The following is a 25221-nucleotide window of genomic DNA, read 5'->3' as shown; positions in this document are numbered from 1 at the left end:
AGGGGACAGGACTCCCAAAGTCCTGCAGCTCCCAAGGTGCCCCCAGAGCTTCCCCCTGCTCYGAGCCCTGGAAACAGCACATCCCAAAGACCACAATGATCCCAAATCCATGGAATGACCACAGCAAGGGGGAAAGGCCCATCTGGCAGCAGCTCTGGACACGATTAAAGTCTATATTTGACACACAGGAGCYGCTGTAATCTCCAGAATGAGGATTTACCCGCTAATTACTCTCATTATCCAATTTCCCCTTGGCCAGCACATCTCTGTGCGGGGCAGGAGCTGCCCAAGGGGCAGGGGGTGCTCTCGGGGTCAGTAATGGCTGAAAAAGTAAAAATCTGAGGGGACAGCAGAACCTGGCACGGGGCTGTCCCTCAGTGGGGATGTCCCTGTGTAAGCTGTGCACATGTGGCCAGGATAGGGGTCAGGACAGTGACAGATCCATGATCCTCAGAAGAGTGAGTGCCACCACAATTCCCAGGACAGTGACAGATCCAGGAACCTCGGGACAGTGACAGTCACAAAGCCAGGATCCTCAGGACCATGACTGTCACACTCCATGATCCTCAGGACAATGATTGTCACACCCCCACAATTCCCAGGAYAGTGACAGTCACAAATCCGTGATCCTCAGGACAGTGACAGTCACAGCCCCAGATCCCCGGGGCAGTGACAGCTCTGTGATCCTCGGGATAGTGACAGTGAAAAATCCGTGATCCTCAGGACAGTGACAGTCACAGCCCCAGATCCCCGGGGCAGTGACAGCTCTGTGATCCTCGGGACAGTGACAGTCACACCCCCGTGATCCTAAATCCCAGCCACAGCTCCAAGCAGACAGCGGGGACAGAGCGGGGCCACCCAACAGCTGCAAACGCACCAGAACAAGGACAGAGAAGGAAGAACCCAACATTCCAAACAGGAATTTCATCCCACAGCAGAGTTCCCACAGATGGCACCCCTTGGAACTGGCAGGACTGGGATGAGGGGATCCACACGGACCCTGAAGCCTCAGGGACATGCAGAGCCCTGGATCTGGGGKGACACAAGGAGAGGACACCTGGGGACAGGTACTCTCAGCCCCCTTCCATGGACTCTTGGCAAATTCCACATTGCTCCTCACCTCCAGACTTCCCATGGACAGATCTCTTTGGACCATTTTTCCACCCAAAAATCGACACGGAAGCAGCTGGAAAGCAAAGCCGGACCGAGGGGATGCCRAAGGTGCGCAGGTACCACCTCCCTCCCCTCTCCCACATCTCCAGTGCCCACCTTAGCTTTTCTCCTGGCAAAATTCCCATGGGGAAAAMAAAAAATTCCCCAAATCCCCTATAGGGAATGATGATTTGGCTGTCCCTGCCCGTGGCRRGGGCGTGGAACAAGATGGGCTTTAATGTCCATCCCAACCCAAATCATTCTGGGATTCTTTGCCAAAACCTTTGGAATTTCAGCTCATCTTTGTCCAAAAGAGTTTTGGCTTCGATAATTGTCACAAACCAGGTGGGTTTGGGTGTCCCCAGGAGGAGCCAGAGCCCACGGACAGGACAGGACAGGACAGGACAGCCACTTGTCCCCGAGTCATCGGAGGGTTTATAAAAATATCTCGAAGGAACAGCCTCAGGCTGTGCCAGGGGAGATTTAGGTCAGATCCGGGGAAAATTCCTTCATGGAAGGGGTTGGAAAGAATTGGAATGGCAGAGTCCCCATTCCTGGGGGATGTCACCCTGCAGATGTGACACTTGGGGACACAGTTTAGCACCTCACTGGCCTCGGAGGCTTTCCCCACCCAAACCTTCCACGATTCCATGTTGGTGTGACACCACCGCATTCCGCCCCGGAGCRATGTCCCCTCCCTGGCTGGGAGCACATGCAAAGAGCAGCCATGCAGCGCTGGGATGGAGCGGGATGGGGACAGTGAGGATGACGATGGCCCCGGCATGCGGCCGCGCACGGAAAAGGGACAAACAGCACCTTTTTGGGCTTCGCTCCGCGCTGCGTGAGGAGGGAACAGAAGGAATGTTAGAGAGGCCTGGAGGCTCCGGGGAAATGCTCCCTGGGAAGCCCCCCCAGGCTGCAGGAAAGGCAAGAGGAGGAACAGAATCAGGGAAATTTAAGCAAATTAAGGAGAAAACAGCCCTGGAGTCACCCCCTTGCTCTGGATCTGTCTCCTGCCCTTGCACGGACAATCTGGACAGTCAGAACATGTCCAAAGGGGAATAAATCATTGCATGGAGCAAAGACAGGTTAAAGGGATTGGGGTGCCAGGATCTCCCAGGATGCAGGAGAAGGAGGATGCCAGGGGTGTGAGGACATGGGGAATGATTTCCCACTGAATGAGGGTAGGGAGAGATCAGATATTGGGAAAGAATTCCTTCCTGTGAGGGTRGSGAGGCCCTAATTCTCTCTCAGRTTGCYCAGAGAATTTATGGCTGCCCCATCCTTGGAAATGTCCTTGGAGCAACATGGGATAGTGGAAAATGTCCCTGGATGGGTATTAAGGTCCCTYCCAACCCAAACCATTCCATGGTTCCATGACAAACCAGTGGGAATGCACGTGGAGCAGCATCTCCTGTCCTGATCCCTCCTCCACATCCACAGCATAAAAAAAATTCCAAGAACAATCCCCACTCCCTGATTTCAAGAACACTGAGGCTTCCTAAATATTCCCTTTGTCTTTTAATGAATTCCAGGGTGGAATTAAACCAGGAGCCTCGATGTTACGGATCAGGCAGGGAGCACACGGGGCACAGGCTCCAGCAACGCCCAGGGGTTGAGATGGGTCACTCCCCACACAGCAAGAAAAGGTGAAAACCCTCCCAAATCCCTCTAATACAGGGCAGGGAATCCTTTTCCATCCTCCCCTCTGGCTGCAGCTCACATTCCCTGGGATCTGAGCCTGACAAACCCCCAAGTGCTGCTCCATTCCCAGCACCCAGCTCTGCAGCGGGGTGGGGAGCAGGATTCCCACTCCTGGGAATTCCAGAATGGCAGCACAGGGGGCTGGGCTTTGATGTGCCCCACAGGTGCCACATGCACAGAAGCCCCTTGTCCTGACAATTTTCTTTCCCATTACTTCCCACATCCCAGTTGGATCAGTTTATCCCTACAGAAAACCCAATTTCTACCCTAAAACACACAAACCTACCCGCTGCATCCCCGGGATCACCCAGTTCCCATCACTGGTCCCCAGGASTGGRKGTGCTGGGGGMACAGCTGGACTTGATTGTTTTTCCAGCCTCAGAATTCCATGATTCCTCACTATCCCACACTTGTATGGCCATTCCCGAGGACAGGAACCTGCTCCAGATTCCCATTCCTTATGAAATACCCCTCACATTAGGATACCACACGTCCCTGTCCGTGTTTCAGCAGCCACTGGGGCTCCTGGATGAAGACACTCGGAGGTGTTCACAGCTTCCATGGAAGCCAGAGAGAGTCAGTGTCACTTATCCCAAGGAATGCACTCTTCCTGTGGGATGGGAGGGTCCTTAAAGCTGCCCCTGGATCCCTGGCAGTGTCCAAGGCCAGGTTGGACAGGGCTTGGAGCAACTGGGATAGTTGAAGGTGTCTCTGCCCACACCAGGAACTGAGTGGGCTTCCAGGTCCCTTCCATGATTCCATGAGGGRCAGGGTTTGAAGGAAGCAGCCAGGGAATGCTGCAATATTGACTGGACTCAGATTAAAATGTGTGACACGGGACCTGTGCTGGATAATCCCTCAGGAACCAACAGATTCCTGCCCAGTGGCTGAAAATGACATTTTTACACCTTATTTCGTGTGGGTTTCAGGAAAAATTTGCTCTTCCATGGGTATTTTATCCCACAAAAAGTGTGTGTRTCCRTGTGCTCTTCCMAATGGGATGAAAACCTTTCAGAGGKGACAAAGTGCTGGGGYCACTCACCAGTTTGCTGGCCTTGGAGGCATCCAGGGAATCTGTGGAGAGAGCAGAAACAGAGCTGTGAGCCTGAGTGATACCCCTGTCCTCATCCCCACCCTGCACCCAGCAAGGGGACAGCAGAATTTTGGGAAGTGGGAGTGAAGCAGAGTCAGGATCTGCCAGGAAATGGTGGCACAATGGGGTGTGGGTTTGGGGGAACAGGGAATTCCTTATGGGAGCTGCTGGCTGAGAAGGGCAAACGCCTGGACACGTCTCAGAATTGGGGTAGGTTCCACTGCTCTCCTTGGGCTGAATCCTTGGAATTCAGGGATTCCTGAAGCTGGCACAGGCTGCTCAGGGAACAGCAAAGTCACCATCCCTTGGGGTGCTTAAACCCGTGTGGGTGTGGCACTTGGGAACACAGAATCATGGAATGGTTTGGGGTGGGAAGGGACCTTGAATCCCATCAATCCCACCCCATCCATGGGCAGGGACACCTTCTGCTGTCCCAGAGTGCTCAAAGCCCTGTCCAACCTGGCCTTGGACAGTGCCAGGGGTCCAGAAGCAGCCACAGCTTCTCTGGGCACCCTGTGCCAGGGCCTCCCCACCCTCACAGGGARGAATTCCTTCCCAATATCCCAATAASCCTGYCCTCATTCAGTRGGAAGCCTTTCCCTGTGTCCTGTCCCTCCCTGRCAGGTGKGTCTGAATTCCCRCCCCTGTCCAGATGTCYRGGGGTCACCAGCAGCTCCAGTGCCAGCCAGGAGGGGCCAGTGCTGGATCCATCCCTGCACCCTCACTGCAGCGCTGCTGCAGCAGCTGCTGTTTCCATGGAAACCCTTGGCAGGCAGCCACATCCCAGCCCTGCATCCCTGACAGCATCATCCCACACCCCACCTGCAGCCTGGGCTCCCCTGCTCCAGGACCCCGGGATGGGGAGGCTGGGAACAGTGTCTGTCTGTCCTGACCTGGAATTTGTGTCCAGGGAAGGAGCTGGGAAAGGTTCTGGAGCTCCAGGAGTGGCTGAGGGAGCTGGGAAAGGGGCTCAGCCTGGAGAAAAGGGGGATTAGGGGGGACYTTGTGGCTCTGCACAACTCCCTGACAGGAGGGGACAGCCGGAGGGTTTGGGCTCTGCTCCCAGGGAACAGGGACAAGAGGAGAGGGAACGGCCTCAGGCTGGGCCAGGGGAAGTTTAGGTTGGATATTGGTGAAATTCCTTCATGGAAAAGGCTGTCCAGGCCAGGCCAGTGATGAAGCCCCAATTCCTGGAGGAATTTAACAGCCCTGTGGTTGCAGCACTTGGGGACATGGTCAGTGGCGGCCTGGGCAGTGCTAGGACCTTGGAAAGCCCAAGGGCTTTTCCAACCTAAACAATTCCACGACTCTACTCCACGATTCTCTGCTGACTGCAGGATCCAAGGCAGAGAACAGGGAAGCATCCATTCCATTTTCCCAAGTAATTTTACTTCCTACTTCCTGGGAGAGGGGAGTTCCCACCCACAACCAATCACCAACCCCAGCCCTCCCTGATCCATGAATTCCGTGTCCYACAAATGCTTCCCACACTGAGCTCCCGGCTTGGCACAGGGAGCTGACAGAGCAGCCAAGGCAGGAAGCTGGCAAAGCCCCTTCCGGCAGCTCCCGGGATCCCGCAGCGCGTGTAGAAAACATTTCCCACAAAGCAGAGCTCAGGGGGAGGGAGGGAAGCCTGTCTGGGCACACAGCCAGGGATGGCGGGGCCGACGGATGTGGGAAAGGGGGAAGGAATGCTCAGAGGAGAGCGGGAGGGGATCCCTGTGCCGGGTGGGAATGGGGACGGCAAAGGGAGATTGCCCTGGAGACAGGGATGCTGCAATCCCACAGGGTTGCTGGAATCCCACAGGGATGCTGGAATCCCACGGGGATGCTGCAATCCCACAGGGGCGCTGGAATCCCACAGGGACGCTGCAATTCCACAGCCCAGGAATGGTTCAGTGGTTCTGCATTCCCACTSGGAAATATTCCATGATTTCCCCCTTCCTTACAGGAAGGATTTCCAACCTTTCCAGGAAGGATTCCCACTCCTCCAAAAGAGATTTCCCCTCTCTCCAGGAAAGATTTTCCATTTAATCTGGGAAGCACTTCCCACCCCTCCACGAGGGATTCCCCATCCGCCCAGGAAGGATTCTCACCTCTCCAAAAGAGATATCCCCTCTCTCCAGGAAAGATTTCCCATTTCATCTGGGAAGCACTTCCCACCYCTSCAGGAGGGATTTCCCATCTCTCCAGGAAGGATTCCCACCCCTCCCAACCCCATTCTGTTCAGGAATAATTTCCCGTCCCCTCCAGTCAGGATTTCCACCTCTCCAGTAACAATTTCCCACCTCCCCGGGAAGGATTTCCCAAATGTTTGGGAAGGGTTTCCCAGCCAGGCCATACCTCTCTTAGGGACCTTCATGGCAGCAGAATCTGGGGTTTCTGGGGACGTGGTGTCTGCTCCATCCTCAAACACCTGGATCTGGGAAAAGCACAACAACCAAGTCACTGCCAAAAATTCCCAAACAGGGAGATCAAGGAAAAGGTCCTTCTGGCAGTGGGTTCAGCAAAGAAGACCCCACGTTTTTGGCACGTATTTTTAATTTTATTGTTTCGGCTTTGCCACTGACCATCCTCCCTCCACAGGTTCCTTAAAAGCAGCTAAAACCTCCTTAATCCCATCAGGAATAAGGAATATTCACACAGGCAATGAGGAAAATCAAAGCCTTGGATTTGACAGCCCGGAACATCCATAYTAAATTCAGGGATTTCTCGTTGTGAACTATTTTTGAACACAATTTTCCTGGATGAATATGGAAAACATGGGAGGGATTAGATTCCTTAGAGAGAAACACCCCTGTGCCTCAGATCAGCACCTCCCAAATTGTTCCTGCAGGAATTTGCCTGATCCATCATCACCTCCCACCCGCGAGTTCAGCTTGAAAATCAAAATAACCCGGGAAACTGTCAGACAGGGATTCCATTTTGGGAAGATTCCCAACACCCAGAATGATTAAAATGGAATTAAAAGCCACAAGGAGACCAGGAAAAATGATGCCACAGAAATCATGACACCTGCAGCCACACAGGGTGGGAATTCCAAGTGGTCTGGGGGTTTCCCAGCAGACAGAGCCCAGGTGGGAATTCCAAAGCTGYTGGAGAGGTTGGGGACAGGGATGTCCCCACAGACTGGACACAGAGTGGCCATTGAGCTCCTCTGCCAGGCAGGAGCTGAATTTCAGCTCCGGGTAATGCCAAAATCAGGGATTTCCACATACCAGGAAAGGAACAGCCATGCTAGGAATTGCCAGCCCAGGTGGAATCAGGGAATCCTGGAATGGTTTGGGTGGGAAAGGACCTTAAAATTCCTCCAGTGCCACCCTCTGCTATGGGTAGGGACATTTCCCACTGTCCCAGGTGGCTCCAAGCCCTGTCCAACCTGGCTCTGGACACTTCCAGGGATGAGGGGACACATCCAGCCCCATGCAGAGCCCTGTGCTCAGCACCCTCTGCCCCTGCTGGGGGGTGCCAGGGGTGGGGTCCCCACTCTGTGCCCACCAGGTGGGAGCTGAGGAACACCAGGGACCCTCCCTGAGCCCCAGGGTGGCTCAGGATCAGCTCTGGGACAGCCCTGCATCCACGGCTTTGCTCTGGGATATAGAGGATTTGGGGGATTTGGGGCTGTTTATCCATCCTGTTTCCCATCTCTGCTCCAGGTATGTCTCAATCAATCCCCCCAGCTCGGGAATTTGGGACGGGGCTTGAACAGCACTCGCTGCACACCCGGCCCAGAGGCCAAGGTAACAACACAGGGAATGGCTGTCATTGACAGAGCGCAGGGCTAGATGGGATGTTGGGAAGGAATTCCTCCCTCAGAGGGTGGGGAAGAGCTGGGATGGAATTCCAAGAGCAGCTGTGGCTGCCTCTGGATCCCTGGAAGCGTCCAAGGCCAGGCTGGATGGGGCTTGGAGTACCCTGGGGTAGTGGAAGCTGTCCCTGATTGTCAGAGGGTGGCACTGGGTGGGCTTTGAGGTCCCTCCTGGTCCCACAGATCCAACTTTTTCCCTGCAAACCCCTCTTAGCCTTTCCCAGCTGGCCAGAGAGGCAGAGAGACACAGACAAAAGAGTTGGGTGCATGTGTCCCGTTTTAATGTGCAGGAAATTGGGAGTGCAGTGGAATTCCATTTGGGAAATCTGTGGTGACCCCAGCAGAGCAGCAGGGCAATTCCTACACACCAACAGCTTTTGGGCTCGATAAAAACACTCTCTGGCACTGGAGGGTTCAGCTCTTTGCGTTTGTCCCATTATTTAAAGTGTGGGGATAATTTTCCTTCATCCTGCCTTGAGCTGATGACAAAGTGACTGAAGCAGGGGATGGCTGGACTMATCTTAAAGATCTTTTCCAACCTCAGTGATTCCTGGAGTTTTTCCTGAAGGAGCCATTGCTGCAGCCTCCAACCACACATGATCCAAAGGCCCTTCCGATGGATGGGACAGCAGATGCTGGGATAGACCCCACGACCCAAATCCCCTCAATTTTGTGCTCAGTTTCCCTCTGTCACCCAGTATCAAGGCAATGAGAGGCCATGGGGTGGGACAAACCAGCCCCTTTGTGCCAGGGAAGGGGACAGGAGTTGGCTGGGACACGGGGCTGGGTGGCTCCAGTGTCACCTTGTGTGCCCTCAGAAGGTGACACAGGGAATGAACCTGGGAGATGTTTGCTCCTGGTCCCTGCTGCAGCACATGGGAAGCAAAGCTCAGCAGCTACACCCACACCGTGTGTTTTATCTCTCACCAGGTAAACAAAATTTAATTAAAATTCCCTGGTTTTGCTTCCAGGTAAACATCCAAGATCGATCCCAAACTCCACCTGCTGCAGGCAGGAAACACAGGGCAGCACCAGGCCGGGCACTTCATGGGAAAGCAGAAGGAAACCGTTGGGAATTCACAAAACTGTTGGGAATTTCACCCAGTCCATGTGAAAATATTCCACAATAACCCTGTGGGCTGAGCAAGACCTCGAGGAATGGTGCACAGGGTGACTGGAGCCAGCCCCAGGTGAGGTTCAGCTTGGGTTTGGAGCGTGCTGTTCCCTCCCTTGTGGGGAGAGTCACACAAACCCCACATCTCTGGAACTGGAGAGTGCTGTTCTCTCCCTTGTGGGGAGACACAGAGTCCCAAAAACTCCACATCTCTGGAACTGGAGAGTGCTGTTCCCTCCCTTGTGGGAATGACATTGAGTCACAAAAACCCCACATCTCTGGGATTGGAGAGTGCTGCTCCCTCCCTTGTGGGGAAATGGAAAGTCCCAAAAACCCCACATCTCTGGGATTGCAGAGTGCTGTTCTCTCCTTTGTGGGGGGACAGAAATTCCCAAAAACCCCACAACCACACATCTCTGGGATTGAAGAGTGCTGTTCCCTCCTTTGTGGGGAGATGGAGATTCCCAAAAACCCCACATCTCTGGGACTGGAGCGTGCTGTTCCCTCCCTTGTGGGGAGAGACCCAAAAACCCCACATCTCTGGGATTGGAGAGTGCTGTTCCCTCCCTTGTGGGGAGACACAGAGTCCCAAAAACTCCACATCTCTGGAACTGGAGAGTGCTATTCCCTCCCTTGTGGGAATGACATTGAGTCACAAAACCCCCACATCTCTGGGATTGGAGAGTGCTGCTCCCTCCCTTGTGGGGAGATGGAGAGTCCCAAAAACCCCACATCTCTGGGATTGGAGTGCTGTTCTCTCCCTTGTGGGGAGATGGAGAGTCCCAAAAACCCCACAACCACACATCTCTGGGATTGAAGAGTGCTGTTCCCTCCTTTGTGGGGAGATGGAGATTCCCAAAAAACCCACATCTCTGGAACTGGAGCGTGCTGTTCCCTCCCTTGTGGGGAGATGGAGAGTCCCAAAAACCCCACATCTCTGGGACTGGAGAGTGCTATTCCCTCCCTTGTGGGAATGACATTGAGTCACAAAAACCCCACATCTCTGGGATTGGAGAGTGCTGTTCCCTCCCTTGGGGGGAGACACAGAGTCCCAAAAACCCCAATCTCTGGGACTGGAGAGTGCTGTTCTCTCCTTTGTGAGGGGGACAGACATTCCCAAAAACCCCACATCTCTGGGACTGGAGAGTGCTGTTCCCTCCTTTTTGGGGAGATGGAGAGACCCAAAAACCCCACATCTCCAGGATTGGAGAGTGCTGTTCTCTCCTTTGTGGGGGGACAGAAATTCCCAAAAACCCCACATCTCTGGGACTGGAGAGTGCTGTTCTCTCCCTTGTGAGGAGATGGAGATTCCCAAAAACCCCACATCTCCAGGATTGCAGAGTGCTGTTCCCTCCTTGTGGGGAGACACAGAGTCCCAAAAACCCCACATCTCCAGGATTGGAGAGTGTTGTTCTCTCCCTTGTGAGGAGATGGAGAGTTCTAGAAACCCCTGGAGTGAAGGGAACTGCTTTCTCCCTTTTGGGAAGGGCTGTTTCCCTCTATTTAACGAGTGATCCGTGATCCTTGTGCTCTGAGGATCCCAGGATCCCACATACCTGGGATTGCCTCACGAAGATGCCGTGGTTCTCCTCGCAGGTGAAGTATCTCCTGCCCTGCACCGTCCCGTCGTTCTTGCCCTTGGCCTCGTCCAGGATGACCCCAATCCACTTGCCCGTGGCAAACAGGGTGGCTCCCATGTAGACCACGGTGCCACGGTGGCCCTTCCCGATGACCTCCACACGGGAGCCCACCCTGAGGGGCTTGCTGCCTCCGTCCGAGCTCATCCTGGGGGTGCTGGAGGCCTGGGGAACAGGGAAAAGCACGGCTGAGAAGGTTTGGATATTGGGATTTTCATTTTTTTGCCTCTTCCACCCGCTTTTATTTTGGGAGCCGGCCAAGGGTAATCCCTTCTGCTCCAGAACAGAAGCCACAACCACCACCAATGGTCGCTCYGGGCTCACAAACCTGATTTATCCCTTATTATAACATTTTTATAATGTTTTTATAAGCCTTGGAGGAAAAAAAGCCCCAAGAGCAGCACAGTCGATCAGCYTTAACCAACTCATACTCCATCTTTTCCCATTATATCAGCATTCCCATGGTTTTCCAGCCTGGGAATTCTGTGTCCAGGAGCAGACAGGCTGTTTGGGACACAGGTCATTGTCCCATCCTTCAGACTGTCAAGATCTGGTGGCTCCTGTGGTGTTCCAGGCACTCTCCCATGCCCAGACTCGGGGTATCCCACCTTGGAATGAGGGTGGGAAAGCCCAGCAGCTTTCCAGGTGGGATTGTCATTATCCAGGAGAGAGAAAACAGCCTCAGGTTGTGCTAGGGGAGGTTTGGATAGGATTTTGGAAAAATTCCTCCTGGCAYRGGCTKCCCAGGGCAGGGGTRGAGTGCCCAKCYCYGGAGGGATTTAAAACCTCAACAATTCCTTGATTCCAAACATAAACACTCATCCCCATTTCCATCCCAGTGGGCAGCAGGACACTCTGAGTGTGACATCCCAGAATGTACCTGGGTTCAGGTGTTGTTATGCAGGTGATCAATGTTTTAGGAGCAGCAGTGAGGTGTCGGATGTGAGGAACCCCATGGGGTATTTGGGATTATTAAAATCACAGGGAAATTTGTTGGGATCCACCCCCAATGCTCTGCTGTCAGCCTGAGTAAAACAGATTCATGGAATCCTGGAATSGTTTGGGTGGGAAGGGACCTTAAAGCCCATCCAGTTCCACCCCCTGCCATGGACAGGGACACCTTCCACTATCCCAGGGTGCTCCAAGCCCCATCCAGCCTGGCCTTGGACATTTCCAGGGATCCAGAGCAGCCACAGCTTCTCTGAGCAACCTGGGCCAGGGCCTCACCATCCTCACAGTRAAAGAATTTCTTCCCACCCAACTCTCCCCTTTTCCAGAGGGGAACAATTCCCCCTTCTCCTGTCACTCTATGCACCCCTYTCCAGATCTTTTGGAACCCCCTCCTCAAACCCTGACACCTTTCAATCCCACCACCTCTGTCTCAGAGCGGACGTGGATGTTCCCTGCCCTGCTCAGATCCATCTTCCCATTCATCCCGAGCTCTCGGCAGTCCCCAAAATGGGATCAGTTTGGCATTTCCCCCACCCCAGTGTCACTGGTTCTGGTCACTGTGCAGAAATGTGGAGTTTTAGTCACTCTGGGCTTGGCTTCAGCCAAAGAATCTGTTCTTTATCCCAGGAAAACAGAGCCTCTTTCACCCAGCACRGCAGGGAAAGGCCCTGCAGACAAACCTCGGCCACAGCTGGACACCACAGGGGCTTTGGGAGACTCAGGGAATCCTCAGCCTGTGGAAGAGCTCAGGGCATTTTGGAAGCTCCTGGAATCCCAACAAACCATCCCCTTCCCTTGCACATCACTTCCCCAGTTTGGAATGCACCGTGTTTGGGGTTTTGTAACTGATGGTTTTTCCACAAGCCTGAACTCCAGGTTTCATCCAAACTGGGAGAAAACAAACACAACCAGAAAAAAACAAAATAACCTTGTATTTAATCCCAAAATCTACCATGCAACAAAAAAACCATGACCCCAAAGACAAAACTGATGCTCCAGACTCAGATATCTCCTAAAGTTCTGGCTCCTTCCAGCTGCCAGGGCCACACCAACATCCTGCAAACATCTGGAAAATGAGAGCAGAGCTCCAAGAAAACAAAAAGCCCAAAGAAAAATCCCAAATCCCCAGTAAATGAAAAGGTTCCTGGACTGGGAGTTTTTATCCCTCCTGTTTTTTGTTTGGCACTGCAGCCAGGTAAGATCCATTGGATGTGACACCCTTCAAACCCTACAGTGGGAAGCCATTCCCTGTGTCCTGTCCCTCCATTCCTTGCCCCCAGTCCCTCTTCAGCTCTCTTGGAGCTCCTTTARTCACTGGAAGGGGCTCTGAGCTCTCCCCAGAGCCTTCCCTTCTCCAGGGGAACATTCCCAGCTCTCCCAGCCTGTCCCTGATGGATATTTTCAAACCAGCACTAATTTCATGGAAGCTTTTCCCGAGTCTTTCACACTTGGGAAAAGAAGGAGAGCAAAGAATTAATCTCTCCTACCCCATCCCATCCCTCAGGACCAGGCAATGGGTCTCCACCTTTTGTTTCCAACTAATCACAAATCTCTCTGTGGGATTGTCCCTCTGATGTGAGGACAGCTCCAGTCCAATGGATAAATCCCCAGCTGAAATTCCCACGAAGATTCAAACCAATGGGATTAATCCAAGTTTTAAAAGTGGAGGAACTCTCCAGGCTGGAAGTAGATGGGATGGGCATTCCCAGCCACTGTCCCAGCAAGGTGACAGTGGCTGAGGATCCGATGGACATCACAGGAGAGACGGACACACTGTGGTCACTCATCCTGGCTGTGGTGACAATCCTTGTCTGGCTGTGGGACGAGGGGGACAGACCCCACAAACACAGGGACAGTCATCCTCGGGGACACCATGGCACAACAGCCCAGCAGCAGCTGGTGACACAGCCCAGAATTTTCTCAGATTCCCAGGCCAGCTCCTATGGATCCCCTCTGTCACACCAACCTCCCCAGCAGAACACACTCGGGATATCCCAATCCTGGGAATGGGGGAAGASGATGGAGGAGCAGAACTGTGGGAAACCACACGGGAAGAGAGAAGGGCTGAGGCCACTCACAGTGACAGCCCTGTCACTGCTCAGTCTGGAAGRGGAATAAGCTCCTAAATCCCAGCAAATAAGAAATCCAGGGATTCACAGTGAAGGCAGCGGGGTCCAGCTGGGGAGACCCGAGGATGGGGCACAGGGCAGGTGGTGGGAATGGGGCAGCCAGAGGAAAAACTAGGAATGTTGAGCTTCCAGAGCAACCATCACTGGGGGAAGCCACCAGCCCAGGAGGAGCCTGTCCCACACCCCAGAGCTCCAGGGACACCTGATCCAGGTGAGGAATAAGCACCTGGCTGCACAGCCACCACCACCAGAAAGTGCTCCCCACAACTTCCTGCCTGGCACCACTCCGAAATCCAGAATTTTCCCACTTTCCCTCCTTTTTGAAGCATTGTAGACATCCACAGACTGTGTGCTCTGCTATGTGAAGATCCTGGTGCCGAGCCACTGAAAACGGGATGAATTCCCAGTGATTTGGGTCACCCTCGTGCTCCATCCGAGCCTGCCGGCTTCAGCATTCCGCTCCATCCCGGYGGATCACCCCAGGAATATTCAGTGTGTTCCTACAGGAGCACCTCCCCCACCAGGTGAGGCTGATGGAGCCTCAAACTGTCACTCAAAGCTCAGATCAAAAGTTTCAGGAGAATCCCGAGCAGCAAACTCTGACAAGATCCAAATGCCAGGTGAGACCCACAAAGCTGGGAGAGGGAAGGATTTGGGAATAATTCCGGGTTTAAGCCTGGTCAGCACCAAGTCAATGGCATGTGGTGCTCCCACCACATCCCTGTGGAAAGGAGGGATCACCCTGGGATTGAGGGTGGCTGCCATGGGTGACACCAGCATGTGGCACTGGGATGAAGTTCCCACCACCATGGTGTCACCTGATTCCAGCTGCCCAACTGGGAGGGTGTGGGTGTCTCTGGATCACAGGAGCAGTGTCCCCAAAACCTGGCGGGGACACAGCCGGGATCACCAGAGGCTTTGACCCTAGGAAGGGCTGGCACAGCCGTGGTCCCTGCAGTGCCCATTCCAAAATCCATGTGAGCCAAAAGTGGGTCAAAGGGATAAAGTGCTCAGAGTGCCCTGCCTGCAGTGTCCAGCRCTGCCCTGGAAGCCCCTGGCACCCCAGGATTCCCAGGCCCCACAGTCCTGATGCGACTCCTTCACCCCCATCTCCATCAGCCCTTGGAGACAGCATTTGGCTCCTTCCCCACACCCCCACCCCTTTGGAGCCCCCAAATCCCTGCAGGCTATCATGACAGAGCTGTCACAACTCAGGCTGGAATTTCACCCCCTTCATCATACTCCCCCATGGAAAACAGGGAGGTTTGGGGGGCAGGTGGGGGGCTCCAGCCACTGCCCCCTCAGACCCACATGGACACACATTCRGACCCTGCCGAGGTGGGCAAAAAAGGCTCCAGGCTGGGAAGTTTTCACTGCAGCCAAATCCCTTCGGCCACAGCCCAAATCCCACCAGCTCCAGGCCTGGTGTATCCCTCAGCAGGCAGGACACGGTACCCACGGAGGGGCTGGGGGTCCCATGGAGCRGTGGGAAGGGTCTGCTGTTCCCAGCTCCATCCTGGAGTCACTGCCAAGTTGGCACAGCCAGGCCCATACGCGCCTGCGGTGCCCGGCGGGGTCTGGGACACAATGTCACCGCGGYGGTGGCCACACAGGGACACAGCGACAAGGAGAGAAACTCCCGAAAAAGGCCTGGCCAGGGGCCGGGGGGGCCGCTGGCACCGCACAGCCCAGGGGTAGCTGCAATACGGAAAAACCTGGAAGCGCTTGCCAGGCCCGCGGAAGCTCGGCATCGCTCCGTGCTGCCTGGAAAAGCAGCCCGGAGGGAGGGGAGCCCGCGGCAGGCAGGAAAACACGCCGGAATCTTTGTGCTGAGCAGCCCCGGGAAGGCTGAGCCGGAGAGGAGGCTCGGCCCGCCGGACGATACCGGGGTAATTAATTAACCGAGGTAATGAATTGGGGTAATCACCACCATGGGCAGGTAACTCCGGCCAAAAGAGCCGGCCCTGGTGCAACCCGGAGCATCCACCTCCCCTCCCGGCATTATTGTCAGCGAGGGAGGTGCCACATTACAGGGATACGGGAGCGAGCGCAGGCAGCACAATCGAGAGATTTCCCTACAAAACCCAGCTATTTTCGCTGCGACAGCGTCGCGATCTGTCGCGATAGGACCCGGCAGAGCCAGGAGCTGTTGAGTCAGCCCCCCCCTCCCCCTTACCCGGCCGGACGCGTGTCTCCTGCCCTGGGCCATGCTGCCGCGCTCCAGAGATTCCCGATTTGCAGCCAACAGCTCTCGCAGCTCACGGCCGGCAGCATCCAGCGGCGCTTCCCAGCGTCCCGGCCGATCCCAGCATCCCCGCGCCCCCCCTCCCCCGAGGCTCCGCCGGGCGGCACACAGGCAGGGAAGCCCTTTTCTGGGCGAGGATGCTCCGAGGGAGGGATACAGAGAATTCCAGCGCTGCCGATAGAGCCACTCTGCGCCAGTGCTGCTCCAGACTTGTCACCGCGCCGGCGGTTCGCTGGGTCCTAACGCTCCCCGCAGGAGGAGGCACCGGGCCACCACCGGCGCGGCGACACCGCGCCCGCGGCCCCCGCGACATTCCAGACCTCCTCCTGCTCGCCCTGGTGTGGATGCTGGGCAGGGACACCGCCAAATTCCTCCCGCCCGGCGCCCACCGTGACGGCAGACAAGGCTCGTCCCACTTGTTCTTCCCTTCATGAAGAAATTTGAGGGAAAACAATGCCCTGGAGCAGGGTTTGTCCCAAATCCCCGGGAGCTGCACGGCCGGGTACAGGTGAGGGGATGGAACCCACGGGGTTAATTATGGGCGGTTTGGATGGTCGCCAATTGCTCTGCTCCTGGCTGTGACAGGTGACATTGTGTCCCATTGTTCCTGCCTGAGCTGACAGATCCCGAATTAACGCCCTCACCCCTCTCTGGGCACTGTTCCCGGGGCTAATCAGGCGAACGAGGGGATTTAGGAGCCATCAGAACCGGCCAGTGCCCGAAAATTCCAGCCCGGGATCCCAACACGCGAAATCACCCCCAAACCAGAGAGCCACAGAATACCCCGAGTTGGAAAGGACCCACAGGATTATCAATCCAACTCCTTCCCTGCACAGGACAATCCCAACAATCCCACCCTGGCCCTGACAGCGTCGTTGTTCAAACACTTCTGGAGCTCTGGCAGCCTTAGGAATGTGACCATTCCCTGGGGAGCTGTTCCAGTGCCCCACCACCCTCTGGATGAGGRATCTTTTSCTAATATCCAGCTAAACTTTCCCTGACACATTTTCAGTCCTTCCCTTGGGTGTTGTCCCATGTCCCAGGGAGGTGAGATTGGAGCTGCCCCTCTGGAGGAGCAGCAAATCCTAATGAATCTCGTCCAGGCTGGACAAGTGACCCAACACCTGAGCTGGAATCTGGCTTCAGGAACAGGAGGAGAGGGAGAAAATCACAGATATGCCCCCTAAAACCAGACACGTCACTGAGCATGGCACATGCAGGCAGAGGAAGGCCACAATGTCCCACAGAATGAAGCTGGAGGCCATTGAGGACGGTGGCCATTCAGGGATGGGATAAACAACATAGAACTCAACTGGAAACTGGGAATTTTTCACTGGGACCATCAGGAACTCAACCAGAGCCACCTCAGGAGCTTCAGCTGCTTCCCCTCTCCGTCCTGGCTTAAAGGCAATGTCACACACACAAAATCCATTTAAAATTCTCAAAGAAGCCACAAAGATGACAAGCTCCTTCTCCTTCCCTTGGCCCCAGCAGCACTGGGGACAAGCACGACATTCAGCACCAAAACCTGCAGCATTCCAGCAAAAAAAAAAGTGGAAAAAACACCCAAATCAGTGGATTTGGAGCAGGGGGGTGTGTCCCAACAGCTGAGGGACAAAGAGACCCCCAAAATAAATATCCCCTCTTCCCCTGTACCTCTTCATCCCTCTGCCAGGGCTCCACTCAGGATCCAGAGGATTCTCTCCAGTATTTTCCTCATCCCTGGCAGTGTCCACGGCCAGGTTGGACAGAGCTTGGAGCAACCTGGGATAGTAGAAAGTGTCCCTGCCCATGGCAGGGGGATGGAACTGTTGGCATTGAAGGTCTCTACCTATCCAAAACATTCCATGATTCTATGATAGGTATTAAGCCAGTTTAGAAGATAAATAAAATCAGAATTATTTTATCGATAGAAAGAAAAACACTCTCCAGCATTGGAAGCTCACAGTGCTTCACTGACACAATCTGGGAGGAAATATTACCTGTGTCACCTATTTATAGAAACATGGAATGGTTTGGATGGGAAGAGACCTTAAATCCTAACAATTCCACACYCTGCCMTGGGCAGGGACATTTTCCCCAATTCCAGGTTGCTCCAAGCCCCRTCCAACCTGGYCTTGGACACTTCCAGTGATCCAGGGGCAGCCGCAGCTTYTCTGGGAGTTCCCCACYCTCAGAGGGAAGGATTTCTAACTARTTCCTAAACTYTAAAGGATTTCTGCTCTTCCTCTGCCCTGCAGCCAGGCCCAGAGCCAGGGAGCAGCCAGGAGCAGGACAAGAGCCATGGACACAAACACTTGGAGGGTGCTCAGCCCATGGAGCCACGGTGGGAGTTGTGTTCCAAGGAGAAGCTGGAATGCCAAGAGGGAACTCAAATTCAAGAAAGCTCCCTCTAAGTGCAAGGAAAAGCAGGAAACAGCCATGGAATTCAGCAGGAATTCAGATGGGAGCAAAGGTGAGTGGGAGCTCTGGGAGCAATGGGSTGTGGGGCAGCATTCCCTCAGAGGATGGGAACTCCCTACTGCTYTTCCCACAGAACTCTGGGAATAAGAAAAAAAAAAACAAAGAAATTACCAGGGAATACCTGACAGGCTTTGCTCCCAGGTGGAGCAGAAGAGGAGTCATTAATTTAAAATGAAAATTACAGATGACACGTCTCCTTCTCATTCTCCTCCTCCCCAGTCAGAGTTTTCTGTGTTAAACTGAAGCACGAGGGAATTTTTTCCACACAAACACAGTTTCATAGGATCATAGGATGGTTTGGGGCTGGGAGGGATCTTAAACCCCATCCAGTGCCATCCCCTGCCATGGGAAGGGACACATCCCACTATCCCAGGTTGTTCCAAGCCCCATCCAGCCTGGCCTTGGACATTTCCAGGAATCCAGGGGCAGCCACAGCTTCTCTGGGCAACCTGTGCTGAAAATCATGGATCCATGGMATAGAATCATGGAATTCTTCAGGYTGGAAAAGCTCTCTGAGTCCAGTCATCAACCCAGCACTGCCAAGGCCACCACTGACCATGTMCCCAAGTGCCACATCCCTCCAGGGATGGGGACTCAYTCCCTTTCCTGGGAGGAATTTTCCCAATGTCCAACCTAAATCCCTCCATGAATGCCGACTCCACCACTATGAAAACCAAACCCATTTTCCATTCCAAACCAGGCCCCAGAAGGACAGTGAGTCCCAGGTTTTCACAGATATCCCATTTYTCAACACAATAAAGTCACAAGCACCACTCACCATCTCCTGGTTTATTTACTACTCAGATTTGGGATGAAAATGAATCCTCGAGGGAAAGAATCCTGGAAGATCCTGAGCTTAAACAAGAAACTGAGGTGGGACAGGAGCTTTATCAGTGCCTGAATCATAGGAATATGGGAAGTTTTGGTAATTAAAGCTCTGTGAGATGATCCAGAGCCCTCTGGAACACCCCAACCTCCAATGGGGCTTTGGCTGTTCCACCCTCAGCACAACCTGCAGATTCAGGCCCAAACCTGCTCTGTACCAAGGGAAACAATTCCATTTTCCCCTAAACTCAGGAACTGCCACATTGGGATGAACTGCTGCTCCAGCTGAAAAATATCTCCAGGATAAATAAACCTTTCTAGGCTTTCCAGGAACTCCAGCATCCCCTTTTCCAGAGGAACACACCCAATGTGTGATTAAACCTCTGAAATAAATTTCCTGCTGCACTGAGCAGGGGTGGAACTGGCACAGGGGACCCTGGCATCAGAAGCAGGACCCCAAAACAGCCCCTTCCCAGGTATTTTGGGATTTATCTGGAGCACCATGTACTGCAGGCACTGCCTTGTGCTCTCACTGGGATGGACACTGGACAGAGCAGCCCAAAGCATCCTCCACACATCAAGGTCACATCTGGCTGGGGCTGGAGCGATCCTCGCTCTCCTGGGAGCTCCAGGGATCCCCAGTGCCACCCATTTCCACTTCACAGGATGTGGATCTCCTCACAAACCACTCCAGCCATTCTYTGCAGGATCCACATGGATTTTCTGCCGCCCAGACTGTCTGTCTAGCTCATCATCGCAGAGAAAAGAAGTCCAAAAATATCCCCCCTCAACCTCCAGGCTTTTTCCTGGGATCTGGGATACAAGCCAGCCCCCTGCTGAGCAGCTGGAACATCCCCAGCTCAASGAGCACAAGGAGGAGGAAGGTTAAAAATCTTCAGAAACTTCCACTATTTATGCAGYAGAAGCAAAATTCCACCTTACTGGATTTTGATGCATTTTATACACATGTATTTCAGAGAAATTCCTTGACAAAGACAGTGGGAGTGGCTGATTTTATCAGGAAACTGAGCTCAGGAGAGAAATCCTAACCCAGCATTTGGAGTTTGGTGTTTAATGTGTCAAAATAAATCCCAAGTGAGCTTTAGACTGTATTAATTCCCCTCCAAGCCCTGAACATTCTCAGGGGACCCCGAAAGTCAGGCCAGGCCACAATCCTGGAGCCATGGAATGGTTTGGGTGGGAAGGGRCCTCAAAGCCCATCCAGTGCCACCTCCTGCCACAGACAGGGACACCTTCCACTGTCCCAGATTGCTCCAAGCCCTGTCTAACCTGGCCTTGGACACTTCCAGGGATTCAGGGGCAGCCACAGCTTCTCCGGGAAATCCATTCCAAGGCCTGACCACCCTCCCAGGGAAGAATTCCTTCCCAATATCCCACCTAACCCTGCCCTGTGGCAGTGGGAAAACATTCCCTGTGTCCTGTCATTCCAGGTCCTTGTCCAAAGTTCCTTTCTGCAGTGCCTGACCAGCCCCACTGGTCATTTGGACATTTCCAGGAATCCAGGGGCAGCCTGATATTTAGGGATATCCACCCCCCAGAATGAGGCCACTCAGCAAGGTCACTTGGGAATTTCATTCACCGGAGGAGGGACATGGTGTCAGCCAGGACAGCACTGCATGGATCACACAACAATTTCTATGGAATTATGGAGTGATTCAGGGTGAAAAATCCCTCTAAGACCACTGAGTCCAAGCATTCCCCAGYACTGCCAAGGCCACCACTGACCATGTCCCCRAGTGCCACATCCAYAGGGCTGTTAAATCCCTCCAGGTATGGGGACTGTCTCGCTATTCCCGGGCTAGACACCTTTTCCATGAAGGAATTTTTCCTTTTCCATCAAAGTATCCAGCCTTCCCTGGCACAACTTGAGGCCATTCCCTCTCYTCCTGTCCCTCATTCCCTGGCAGCAGATCCCAACCCTTCCCRGCTCCACCCTCCTGTCAGGGAACTGTGGAGAGCCACAAGGTCCCTCCCAATCCCCTTTTTTTCCTCCCCAACCGCTCCAGCTGCTCCCTCGGGACCTCATTCCAGGTGCGGCGGATCCCGGCGCTAGGACCCGGCGCTGGAGCCTGCGCCCTGCACGGCTGCACCGCGGCACCGCAGCCCCCGCAGCCCCCTCCCGCCCCCGACCCCGCGGGATCATCCCGGCGCATTCCCAGCTCTTCTTCGGCGTGGGATCGATGCTCCGTAGCCACAGCAACGCCCGGACACGCCGAGGATGCAGCGGGAGGTCAGTGGATTTCAGTTCATCCCCATTCAACACCCCGCGGGATTCCTGGCTGATTCCGAGTGGGATCATTCCCGGGAAAGCGGATTAAACCGTGTCCCTGCTCCGCTGGGTCCGCGGGGAATGGGAACGACACTGCTGCTCGTTCCATGCAGGACTTTCTGCATTTTCTCCCTCTCAAACCCCCTCGGATCTTGCTCCGAGTAATTTCCAGCTTTAAACTTTATTCCCTCTTTCCTTATGGAATTCCTGACCAGCCCCCTCCCTCAGAGGGCTGGTAAATGAGGGCACGGAGCAAGGGGGGAATACCCAGGGCTGCAAATCATTCCATAATCCATAAATCCCAATCCACCAAAATGCCAATCCCTCCAAAAACCCCAATCCCTGGAAAACATGGGARCAGAGGACTCTGCAYCATGCCAGGGGGACAATCCAGCCMCAGCACCRGCACGCTGTTCCCAYATCCCTGCCATCYTCACCACCCATGTTCTCCCCTGTTTTCCATTCTTTAGGCATTTTCCCCTGGAAAACTCAGGAATGGGTGTGAAAACCCTCCCACATTTTCCTTCAGCAGCTCTTGGGTGGGATTTSGGGCTGTGGAGAATCAGCACAATTTGTCCCCCATCAGGACAATCCCAATTTCCAGAGCTCCCTACACTGAAATCCACTAAAATYGCTCATTTTCCCCCTTAAACACACCAAAGGAATTGAATCCTTGTGTTTATTCCCAAAGCCTCCCTGCAGAGCCACCACCCAGCTCTGCATTCRGGAACAGAGGGAGAGGGAGAAAGGGAAGAATGAAGGAATTGCTCCAAGGTCACCTGGACAGGTGACCAAACTCCCAGCACAGAACCTGCTGGAAGAAGCCATGGAGAGCTCCACATTTTGGGAATTCCTGAGGAACACGCAGACGTGGAATTTTTGRTAATGGACATGGAAACCCAAAAATGCTGCAGGAAATCGGGGCTCATCCGCAGTGGAACAGCGCAGGAACGGCGCTGGAAGGTCCCTCCTGACCGGAATTCTGGAATTCCCTGACAGAGTCAGCAATGGACACAGCTCCAGGTGACCCTGGGGCCAACACGCTCACGTATGTGACCCTGTCTGGATTCCATCCCTTAATTAATCATTATTAATGAATTAATTAATCCGGTTAATTAATTATTCATGTATTGTGCTAATGAGGGCGGGTCGTGCTCTGACAGAATTCCCAGCACACAGAATCCCCTGCTGGAAAGTGCTGCCCTGGATTCATGGATCGGGAATATCCATCAGTGCCAACTCTGCCACCCYTAATGAGCTCTTCCCAATTAGCCCGGGCAGTAATTACCCCCCGGGCTGAGTCATTCCCATTCCCACCTCGCCTCCGGATCAAACATTCCTGCAATCCCGAGGGGAAAGTGCCCCCCGACCCCAATACTATCCCTGACTGCCCTTCACACAGAACCCCAAAACCCCATAAATACCCCGAACATTCCTAAATGCYCCCAAACATCCCCACAGACACCTCCACGGCCCCATAAATTGCTCACAGACCCCSAAACACCCCCATAGACCCTCCCACACTCCCCTAAATCACCCCAAACACCCTCATAGAGCCTGGCAAACCCATGTACAGAACCCCAGCGTTCCTTTGGACCCCATAAACTCCTCACATAGACCCCCAAACATCTCTTTATACCCCCATACCACCTACAGATTCCCAGGACACCCCTACAGACCCCATAAATCCTTCACACAGAACCCCAAACAACTCTTTATATCCCCAGAACACTACAGATTCCCAGGACACCACTACAGACCCCCATAAATCCCTCACACAAAACCCCCAACAACCCCATAAACTGCACACAATCCCACAGACCCCCATAAATATTTCACACAGATCCCAAACGCTCACCAGACCCCCTCAAACCGCTCCCACGGACCTCCCAAAACCCCTAAATCTTTTCGTACACCCCCAGAAAACCCCCCAAAACCCCATAAACCCCTCACACAAAACCCCCAACAACCCCATAAACTGCACACAATCCCACAGACCCCCATAAATATTTAACACAGATCCCAAACGCTCACCAGACCCCCTCAAACCGCTCCCACGGACCTCCCCAAACCCCTAAATCTTTTYGTACACACMCAGAAACCCCCCCAAAACCCCATAAACCCCTCATACAGATCGCCATACACCATTTACACCCCCCCAGCCGCACGTACAGACCCCATCACCCCTCTTCACCCCCACATACACCCATAAACCCCACACACCGACCCCAAACCACCCCCTTACACCCATTTACGCGCTCCCACACCCCTCACACCGCCCCACAACACCCCTTTCCACCCCCACACCATACCCCACACCCCCACAACGAAGAACGCTCGGCATCCCACCACCACCGCGACACCTCTCRCTCTCTCCCCCGCCCCAAATTTACATCCTCCCCCATTCCCGGGATCCTTAAACCCCCTCAGGCCTTCCCCGGTACCTCCGGCCCGGCCGCTCCCAGCGCCGCCGACCCCGCCCGATGACAGGACCCCCGAGGGCTGCCCCGYGCCGTGCCTGACGCCCAGCGCGGCCGTACGGCCGCGCTGGGCGTCAGGCACGGCRCGGGGCAGCCCGAGGGGGCAGTAAGGGCGGAAGGGGCTTCACTCTGTACGCATGCGCAAAGTGCAAAGTGAAGCCGGACAGAGGGAGGGGCGAGTGATGGCGGTGCCAGGACCGGGGAGGAGGATGAGGAGGAGGAGGAAGAAGAAGCCGGACGGGGTTGAAGGAGTGAGGACGAAACGCGGCTGGGAGACCCCGGTAAGTGTTGCCAAGCTGGATTTGTTACCCGGTGATAGCGAGGCGGTGTTGCCATGGGAACGGGGTGGTTATTCCCGRTCTGCCCTTCCTTGGGATCGGGTCCTGGTCCTGATCCCGGGACGTGGGGCGGGGGAAAGCGATCCCCAAAGGGGATGGCCACCCCAAAGGGGGTGGCCGGGGGTCACTGAGGGGKGGTGTCCCCAAGAGGGGGTCCCCAAGGAGGGGTTCGTGGGGAGGGGTCTTTTATTTGGGGTCCCAAAGTGGGGTCCCCAAGGAGAGGTTCTTGGGGAGGGGTCTTTGATTTGGGGTCCCAAAGTGAGGTCCCCAAGGAGAGGTTCTTGGGGAGGGGTCTTTTATTTGGGGTCCCAAAGTGGGGTCCCCAAGGAGAGGCTCCTGGGGAGGGGTCTTTTATTTGGGGTCCCAAAGTGAGGTCCCCAAGGAGAGGCTCCTGGGGAGGGGTCTTTTATTTGGGGTCCCAAAGTGAGGTCCCCGAGGAGGGATCCCCAAGGAGATGCTCCCTCAAGGGGAGGGTCCCCAAAGCTGTTGATGGGAGGGAGGGAATCCCCTCCCTTGGAATTTCCCGGTCCGGAAGGCTCCGGCGCCCCCGATCCCCYATTCCCGGTGTCCCATCCCGGTGCTCCGGTGCCCGGTGAATCCGGGGAGTGGCGGCGCGGGCGGTGACAGTGACGGTGACGGCGGGACACGGCCCTGCCCTGCCCTGATTACTCACCGGGCACCGGGTCCCGTCTTCCAGACCCCTTTCCGTACCGGCCGCCTCCTTCCCTCCCTTGTGTACCTGAGCTGCTTCCCGGAGGGTCTTTTCTCAATTCCCGGGGGTCTAYTCCCAGCCCAGAGGGTCTTTTCCCAGTTCCTGAGAGTTTTTCCCCAGTCCCCGGAGGTCTTTTCCCAGTCCACGGGGGTCTCCTCCTGTTTTATAGGTTTTTTTTCCCGGTCCCCTGGAAAAGTCTTTTCCCCTGGGAGTCTTTTCCCAGTCCATAAGAGCATTTTCCCGGTTTCAGAGCGTCTTTTCCCAGTCCCTGAGGTCTTTT

The 25221-nt window shown here is 54.6% G+C and overlaps 1 protein-coding gene across 1 annotated transcript in view; it reads right to left on the bottom strand.

The window, feature by feature from the left end:
* Positions 1–16044, bottom strand: part of DCTN1 (dynactin subunit 1) — a 44392-nt gene extending 28348 nt beyond the window's left edge. Inside the window, exons 1-4 of the mRNA XM_057369370.1 lie at positions 15765–16044; positions 10428–10673; positions 6293–6371; positions 3899–3930 (exon numbers count right to left, since the gene is read on the bottom strand). Coding sequence (XP_057225353.1) covers positions 3899–3930; positions 6293–6371; positions 10428–10673; positions 15765–15797 — 390 coding nt within the window. The 5' untranslated portion in view covers positions 15798–16044. The remainder of the gene's footprint in view (positions 1–3898; positions 3931–6292; positions 6372–10427; positions 10674–15764) is intronic.
* Between the last annotated feature and the right edge of the window lie 9177 nt (positions 16045–25221).

The sequence above is a fragment of the Malurus melanocephalus genome, unplaced genomic scaffold, assembly GCF_030028575.1.
Source record: "Malurus melanocephalus ecotype Western Australia unplaced genomic scaffold, MMel_1.1 scaffold_107, whole genome shotgun sequence".
Classification (NCBI taxonomy): domain Eukaryota; kingdom Metazoa; phylum Chordata; class Aves; order Passeriformes; family Maluridae; genus Malurus; species Malurus melanocephalus.
This window is presented reverse-complemented; position numbering and strand designations above follow the sequence as displayed.